At 34.4% G+C, this 9485-nt stretch overlaps 1 protein-coding gene across 1 annotated transcript; it reads right to left on the bottom strand.

Annotated features, from left to right (window-relative positions):
* Positions 1–6371: 6371 nt before the first annotated feature.
* LOC125609413 (LOB domain-containing protein 13-like) lies at positions 6372–8744 on the bottom strand. Its single transcript, XM_048780847.1, has 3 exons — positions 8639–8744; positions 8267–8546; positions 6372–7039 (listed from the first exon to the last, which is right to left on the bottom strand). Exons 1-3 carry the CDS (start codon positions 8650–8652, stop codon positions 6527–6529), a joined length of 807 nt encoding a protein of 268 aa, XP_048636804.1. The 5' UTR covers positions 8653–8744; the 3' UTR covers positions 6372–6526.
* Between the last annotated feature and the right edge of the window lie 741 nt (positions 8745–9485).

Here is a 9485-nt window from a genome sequence, read left to right as displayed (position 1 = left end):
GAAGTTTGATGGTTATTGTGCGTCTACTGGAGTAAAAAGGCACAGGACGTGCGTATATACACCTCAACAAAATGGCGTTTCAGAGAAAATGAACCGAACCATAATGGAACGCGTAAGGTGTATGCTTTCAGAGAGTGGAATGGAAGAAAGGTTTTGGGCAGAAGCGGCTTCTACTGCAGTCTATTTGATTAATAGGTCTCCGAGCTCAGCTATCGACTACAAACTGCCGGAAGAGTTATGGTCAGGTGCGAAACCAGGGATAAAACATCTAAGGAGGTTTGGGTCAGCAGCGTATGTTCATGTAACTAAAGCTAAGACAAGCCCACGAGCAGTTAAAGGATATTTTGTGGGCTATCCCCAGGGTACAAAGGGATTCAGGGTGTGGTTACCTGATGAAGGAAGGTGCACGATTAGCAGAAATGTAATATTTCATGAAGAAGAAGTTTTCAAGGATTCTCAGAGAACTACTTTATCTAGAGAAATGAGTGAAGACAATCTGAAAGAAAGAGGGAAAGCTGTGATAAAGGAAGACAGAAGATGCGTGACTTTTAGTCCAAGGTTGATCAGGGGTCCAAGTTTGTTTCCGTGTGAACATGATTCAGAAGCGTCCACTTCGGGTTCAGTGTCAGCAGAGGGCTCAGTTTCAGGTGGAGCAGTTTCAGATTCAGAGAGAGAATCTACAGTTCAGGAACAGGAAACAACAGTTGATATGACAGAAGAGGATGAAGATGAACCGGATTTGGATAGTTATATTCTAGCAAGGGACAGGAAGAGAAGAGAAGTCAAGATGCCGTCGAAATATGACGATTTTGACGTTGTGGCTTACGCGTTGTCTGCTGCACAAGACATTGAAACGGATGAGCCTAAATCCTATCAAGAAGCTATAAGATCCCAGGATAGAGATCTATGGAACGCAGCCAGTGAAGAAGAGATGACCTCTTTGAACAAAAATGAGACTTGGGATCTAGTTCAAAGACCCGAGAAGAAGCGTGTGATTGGCTGCAAGTGGGTTTACAAGAAGAAACCGGGAATACCTGGGGTTGAGCCTCCGCGATATAAAGGTAGACTTGTGGCAAAGGGATACTCACAAGTGGAAGGCATTGACTACAATGAGGTGTTTGCTCCTGTAGTCAAGCATATCTCGATCAGAATTATCTTGTCCTTAGTGGTGAATGAAGATTTATATCTAGAACAGCTAGATGTAAAAACAGCTTTTCTGAATGGTACTCTAGAGGAAGAGATTTTCATGGAACAGCCGGAGGGGTTTGAAGTAAAAGGAAAGGAAGATATGGTTTGTCTACTAAAGAAGTCTCTTTACGGACTTAAACAGTCTCCAAGGCAGTGGAATAAGAGGTTTGATGGATTTATGAAGGATCAGGGGTTTAGACAAAGTCCATATGATCAGTGTGTCTACGTTAGTGGGGAAGATGTGAAAAGCCGGATCTATCTTCTGATTTACGTGGATGATATGTTGCTAGTTTCAAAGAGCATGGAGGTTGTTCAGAAACTAAAGGATAATCTCAGTGAGGAATTTGAGATGAAGGATCTAGGAGCAGCTACAAGGATCCTAGGAATGGATATTTTGAGAAATAGGAAGGAGGGGACGTTGAAGTTGTCACAGGGAAAGTATCTTGAGAAGGTACTCTCAACCTTCAACATGGCCAATTGTAAGCCTGTTACAACTCCTCTGGGAGCACAGTTCAAGCTCAGAAGTTTAGATGAGAAAGAAGAAGTAACGGAACCTCCACACATGGTTGATATACCTTATGCTAGCGCAGTGGGCAGCCTAATGTATGCCATGGTGGGTTCTCGTCCATATATAGCTCACGCAGTAAGAGTAGTGAGTAGGTTCATGGGAAAACCAGGACGGAAGCACTGGGAAGCAGTGAAGTGGATTCTAAGGTACATTCGTGGTACAACAGAGTTTGGTTTATGGTTTAAGAAGGGAGAAATGTTCAGAGTAGAAGGTTATAGCGATGCTGATTACGCTACAGACCTAGACCGAAGAAGATCAGTCACTGGTTACTTATTTCAGGTTGGAGGTAACACAGTGAGTTGGAGATCAGGGCTTCAACCCATAGTGGCCCTATCTACTACGGAGTCTGAGTACATGGCGTTAAACGAAGCAGCTAAGGAAGCATTGTGGCTTAAGGGTTTCTGTGAAGATCTAAGCTACGATCAAGGAGCAGTTCAGGTTAATTGTGATTCACAGTCTGCAATCTTCTTAGCTAAAAACGGAGGCTATCACGAAAGGACTAAGCACATACATACTAAGTTCAACTTTATTCGAGATGTGATAGCTAATGGTTCAGTATCAGTAGTCAAGGTTCATACTACGGTCAACCTAGCAGATATTCTAACAAAGGCGGTACCTGGAAGAACACTGGAGAAGGCTCTGGTGTCGGTGAAGGTATCAGTTTGATGAAGCGTCTGATAATTTCCTCTGAGATGCTTTGATAATTGGTATCTCGCAGTAAGAGGAAGTAAGACAAGCAGGAGATTAGTGAGGTGCTAATCTTCACTTATGAAGTTGAAAATTATCGAAGTTGTGGTTCGGGTTCTGTGGTGGTTTACCTGAAAGGAAGCACAAGAGTTCAGAAGGGCCTACGGAAGAAGGTGGAGTTCGTTGATGGTCCAGGATCGGAAGAGAAGTTTTCTTTTGTTGGTTCGATTCATCAGTGGAGATGATCGAAGAGTTCAGAGAAGTCGGAGATATGGAGTAGTAGCTGAAGCCATCTGAGCAGAGCAGAGCAGAGCTTCGCTTAGAGTTTCGAGTTCTTTGTCGGCAGATAGAGAGATGAAGATCAAGGTTATGACAAGGTGGAGTTTGTGGGCCTTATGTCAAACAACCTTGAAGCCCAAGAGAAACAGTTGGGCCTACGTCTTGTGTCAAGTGTGATGGGCCAAGACGAACCTCGAAGCCTACCCATATAAAGGAGGAACGGATCAGCGTTAAGTTGTTGTAACAACTTAACGGCCTCATAGTTGAGTTCAAGAAGAAGATCGAGGTGATCATCTTCTCCGGCGAGCTTGTACGCTACAGCGAAGTTCTGGTGCGAGCTCCGTGACCGTTCCCGATCGTCTACCTGTCTGGTATCACATCGATACCTGCACACGAAGGAGAAGGTAGATAAGACGATCCATTGTACTTAGCTATTGTGATTGTGTAATCCACACCGGAGGAGTTTTCCGGTGAAGAGCTAGTACAAAGTTGAGAGCTCCGACTCTCCCCAGACGTAACGACTAGAGGTCGTGAACTGGGAAAACAAATCGCAAGTGTCTTTACGGTTAAACATAGAATCAAGATCAAACGAACTATCGAGATAATCAACACATCAAATCGCAACAACCATGAATAAATTATTAACCGTGTAACTAGTTGCATTTACTAATCATGTTATTAGTTGTAATTACTAACCATGTAATAAGTGGTATTTACAATTTTAATTTTGGTTGTGAAACAATACATTAATCAGAATAAACAAATATATTTAAATATATGCAATAGCGCGCGTTAGAAACTTTGATATGATTTTGTATCTAATATCCGCAAATATTAGATACATTAGTGTAAAAACATTGAATTCTTAATCAATCATGCACTAAACCAGAAAAACTTCCTTGGCAAAAAAAAACCAGAAAAACTTCTAAGAATATAGAGTTTTGATGGAAGAACTATATAGTTTTATTTTTGTTGTTTCAACGTATTGAGCAGTTTCTATATATTCCCTATTTGAAACGGGGAGAGAACTAGTCAAAGCGGTTATGAATGTGAAGAAGCAAACCCTGAGCTGTATGCATTTGGGTAATGCTCGGAATTAAGAAAACATTAATGTAATTATTAAAAGCTTATGGGGCTCTGTCTAATCAAGACATCAGATCGTAGTAGTACTATATACTAACTAGTTTATGTAATTGCGTCATGTGATTACTCTGGAACTCTGTTAGGGATATAAATAGATTCTGCTACACGGCTGTCGTTAATTTAATTGATCAATTGATCCCCTTAACATAAAAGTCTAAACCACATTAAAAATCTAATAAAGTAGTTTAAAATCAATACCTGGGAATGCTCGTTGCCAAACTTATATGTTAGTCAACGCCTTCATTAAATGTTAAATCTAACATCCCTTATATATTAAAAGAGAAACATTGTAATAAATGCATTCACATTATACTAGACACGTGGCAGTCTCACAATGATTTGATAATAAATATGTTAACGAGTTCACACTATAGTCATAAATGTGTTCACACTATGTACTTTGTGATTTTTTTAATATAAAACTCACATACATAGTTCCAATAAAACTCTGGATTTTTCGGTTCGAATAAAAATAGATAACGAATCAAAAGCTAAACTATATATATATTATTTTTATTGTTTACAGATAAAATTGAGCAAAATATTCATAAATTTTGATTCGATTTGTTATCCGTTTTGATTTGAACCAAAAAATCTTGATATTTGAAACTTTACGAAACAAATCAAATACTAAAATACAATATCCAAAAAAGAAGCAAATCACTAATACCAATATTTTTAGGAACATATATCTAATTCGATATGTTATATGCATATATATACATATATGAAAAGAATTATATATATTATACTTTATATCAGTTTTACAATATAAATTTATTATATTAGGTACTAGAATTAAAAGGTTATATAATGTTTTATTTTTGTAATAAAATGTTATTATTAAATTATTTTTAAAATTTTATTTTATTTACGAATCAAATCGGATATTCTTTAAAATTCTAAAACATTTCGGATATCGGAGTCACCGAATATCTAGGTGGCTAAAGATCGAATTGACAAGAATGCTTCCAAATATCCAGATACTTGATATGTGTCCACCCCTATTTACGAATATAATTTTATTTTCTTTTGATGAAAAAATGACTAATGTCAAGGTCTTTTTTATTTTAAATAAATTTTAATTTTATCTTTCATGTATTATTCTGAACAAAAATGTCATTTAATATTAATTAACAATATTTTTATATATTTTTCAACTATTTTTATATACTTTTTACATAAACATACATGTGCACCTTGATGTGAGCATCTTATAACTAAGTATTCACCACAGCTGAAGTATCTAATTTTTTTGAAAGTTGAAATATTTTTTCTTAATGTTTCTTTCACTACCGACCAAATTGTAGTGAAATGATTTGTCTTAATAATTTTCTTTTCTTTTTCTTAAACTATTATCTGTTTAAAAACTATAATATGAAACTATTGGTTCGACATGGCAACTATCTAAACTTCATAATATGAAAATAAACATATAATATTAATTTTAGGTTTTTATCCGAAAAAACCAAAAAATCAAATGTTTTAACCGAATAAACTAAAATGAATATTAATTTAAAATAATAGTTATATTTTAGAAGATTAAAAACAAAAAAACGTAAAACCTAACCAATATCCAGATTAAACAGATTTATTGTCTTTTTTATTAAAAATAATGAAACTAATAATCACATCCCGCGCAAGGCGCGGGTTATTACCTAGTAATATAAGTAATGCTCATAACTAATTAATTAGTCGAAACTCGTATATATTAAATCTTCAAGCTACCGCTATATTATTTTCAAGGATGTTGATTTGCTGTTTGTTCTCTACTTCCATTGTACGTTTTGAAGTTGCACGGTTTGGACATAAAAAGAAAAAATGAATCCAAGAAGCAAACGTTTCCTTATATCTAGCGGTACGTGAAAGGCAAATATTATCTTCAAAAATTGTAAACTAGAACATTCAACAAAACCTACTTTTTAGCTGGTGTTTGTATATTTCATGTAGCAGTAAAACCGTAACACTAATAAATAATTATATACTGTATATATATATGTATTTTAATAAGATTAGCATAGTTCAAAAAAAGATTAGCCACTATCTTATATGATGTTTTTCATTTATATATTTTAGAACAGAACGCCAGAAATATATATTTTTATAATAAATCCAAAGATCATTAGCATGGAGTTTCCCCGGTTATGATTTTCTATAAAAGTCATATTTAAAACGTAGGTTTATAAATTATAAAAAGTGATACACCCTGTAGGTTTTTAGCGTGTGCATGAGAGTTTTTCTCATGGATAAAATTTCATTTTTTGCTTAACATTTTTATTTTTAATAGTAAAAGGAATACTGTAATAATAACATCAATAAGTTGAGCTTTGCACGTCACTTTTGGATTACGTACACAGACTATAACGGTAAAAAAGGTGAAATCACATCAAATGCATATCTAAATATATCATCTTAAGCTTTTCCATATGAACTTACCAAAAAAAAAAAAAAACTTACAGTGCAAAGTCGTGTACGTGTCTTGCACGCAAGACCACGAAAGCAAAACTGAATGTAAAGTTATGTAATTATTAATCTACATGAAAAACAAATAAACAAAGCATTCACGCCCTATCCTCATCATGGACCAACATTCAAGCGTCTAGCTTATAAGGGGTAAAACAATAGCATCCAAGAAAGCAGAATCAAGAACACAATTCTGATTTAATCGAAGTAATGAACATTGTTATCACTGGACAGAGAATTACTGTATCCAGCCGTCGAAGACGGAGGAGGATTATATATAGAATTGGTAGCAGATGAATTAGAAGACGAAGAAGACACCACCATCGACGGAGACGGTAAAGAAGCCGGTGGCGTAGGCGGTGGAGCTGGCTGAGAAGACAACAGCCTTGGTGGTCGTGGGGGAGGAGGCGGTGGCGGTGGAGGTGGGAGCAGAATGGACGCAGCGAGAGCAGCATGATCAGACACTGATGTTGTAGTATTGTTGAAGTTGTTGTTGTTGTTGTTTTGTAAGGAAGTGATTGTGGCGGCTTCTCGGTATTTGTGGCGGAGGATTTCTGTACGGACTGTGGTGAGTTCCGATTGGAGAGATTGAATGTGGTGCTGAAGAGCGGAGATTGCGCCCATGCAACCGTATATTGGATCTCTCAGTCTTAAGTTGGCTTCGTAGACTAAACTGTTTGCTGCGTCTCCTCTCTGACTTTCTCCAACTTCCTGCAAAAATAATTTATATACAAGTTCACAATTTAACAAGAAGGGAATGTTATTTCTATGCAAAATAGCAATTGTATGTGTTAGATAGTTATTTAACTAATAAGGATATTTTTACACATATATTTTTGGACAATTCTCCTAAATATATCATTTTCAAGTTTTTGTCACCAAAATATATTCTAAGAAGAAAATGACCAAAATATTTCATTTAATAAGTAAAAAAACCCTAATACCCTAGATATATAAATACAAATAATAATAATAATAATATTTTTTTATAGTTTTAGATTATATGATTTCAATTCAAACTTTTTATAATTGTTTTTTTTTGAATTATTTTTATTTTTATTTTTTAAATTTTCTTTTTGTAATTCGAAAATATTTTTTGAAACTATTTTTCAAATTTTTATTATTTATTTTTATTTTATAAAATTTTAAACTTCAATCCCAAATCCCAACTCCTAATTAATTCTAAGTTCTAAGGTTTGAATTAGTTAACCGTAAGGGTATACGTGTATATTTACTTCTTTAATGAAAAATTTTGGTCATTTTGATTCTTAAAGTCTATATTTGTGACAAAAACTTTTTAAACAACATAGAACCCAAATGCGCACTAGATGGTATAGAGGAAATTGACAATATATGATATTTTGTATAATTATGCAAAATGAAAAGTTCATTGTTAATAGAAACAAGTTCTTTTTATAATTTCGATAATTGGCTAAAAAAAGAACCAAAATATGTAACTTAGTGGCTTGTTCTAATGTTGCCGTGATGTCATAAGCTAGATTTAAATCCAGTGATGTGCATGCTTGAGTTATAATCTATTAATAATAATATATCCCTTAATCTAAATTTGTGCCTGGACTATTAGAAATTATCAAAATGGGAAAACATTGTTTAGTTTGGAGTGAGTCAAACAAAAACTGTGGTAGATCCATTCAACTATATCCCATTAATCAGATATGATATCTATATAAACTTAAATTTAAAATTCTTTCAAAAAATGATATCTATATAAACCAAAAAGAAAGAAAAGTGTGATATGGATCTAAAGGGTAAGTAATAAAAGAACTAGATTATTAGTATTTTTGAAAAGAAGATTAAATGATCTATTTGTCTTATATTATAAAGTTGTTCAATGATTCAATGATCATTTTGTAAAAATATGTGTATAAGGTAATTAACTAACTACCAAAAGATTTTACCAAAAAAAAAACAAATTACCAAAAGCATTTTGGAGACGTTACTGGCGCCGAAGACTTTATGAACGGCGGCGAACTTGTGAGGTTCGTGAGGCGAGAAGTATGGCGAGAAAGGACACTCCTCCGCGCAACGACGGCGGAGGAGCTTACAAGCGGCGCATGGAGTCACGGTGTTCAACGTTGTCCCTGGAGGCACCGCCACATGTCTCCTGATTCCCATCACAGCATGATCCGTCGTCTTTTCGAAGGTTGGATCTTTCTTTACCTTCTTCACGATCTCGTGGTACTCGCTAAATCTTTCTCTGCCGTTTTCCAATCAGTCCAACACCAAAAAGTTGTCCAAAGGTTATTATCGAAACTTCACCAAGATTATATATATTGTGATTTAATTTACCTGTCTCTGGACATCCAAGGATGTTAGTTATAAGCTTGTTCCTGAGAGCATCAATGAAAGAGGAGACGTGAAAAAGAAGAGAAGAAATGGAGGAAATAGAGCTTCTTAATAAAAACTAGAGATTGACCCGCACGGGCGTGCGGGTGTTAATTTTTACGGTTTTATAAATTATTTGTTATTTTATCATTAGTGTTATATATTTAAGATGTGTCGTCTGTTCTCCACTTGATCTAGCTTAGATGGGGAAGACGACAAAAAAAAAAAAAAATTTAAGATGTGTCGTCGTATAACTAATTGTATTCAAAATATTTGGATTGAATCGGGTAATAAGATTATTTTTTGGTACAAATATACACTCTTTTCAGATACATTGGTTAATTAAATATTTTTATATTTCTACACATCAAAATCAAAATCATTCAGACCCGAGAGGATCCAACTCAAGCATCATACATAAATTTATAATATCCAAGTGGCGCCTAATTTAAAAATCCAAAAAAATTAATCCCGAAAGAAACAACTTGTACCTCAATGAGTATCCGAATGTCCATACTTAACTGATTTTGCAAATAGATTAAAAAGGAAACTCTTTCTATATATTTGGCAAAAATAAGAAAAATAGAAAGAATTTTTTATTTAATAAAATAGTTATATGAAGTGAAACATTAAGTGATAATAAATGTAATACTTTTTAATTATTTTGATTTAAATTATTATCTTGTTCATATAAACTATGCCTTTGAATTATGTGTTTTGCTATGTAATTTTTCACCAATTGGAACTAAGACAAAAGAAAGTTTTAGTAAAACATATTAAACCAAACTATTAACCATATGCAAAACTCGGT

This window comes from Brassica napus, chromosome A5 (assembly GCF_020379485.1).
Source record: "Brassica napus cultivar Da-Ae chromosome A5, Da-Ae, whole genome shotgun sequence".
Taxonomy (NCBI): domain Eukaryota; kingdom Viridiplantae; phylum Streptophyta; class Magnoliopsida; order Brassicales; family Brassicaceae; genus Brassica; species Brassica napus.
The sequence above is the reverse complement of the archived record's forward strand: the minus strand, read 5'-3'. Positions and strand labels throughout refer to the sequence as shown.

Excerpts from the sequence above, each read along its gene's own strand:
- LOC125609413 (XM_048780847.1), bottom strand. Across the intron at positions 7,040-8,266 it reads ACGTCTCCAAAATGCTTTTG|GAAGTTGGAGAAAGTCAGAG; the intron begins GTAATTTGTTTT and ends TTATTTTTGCAG.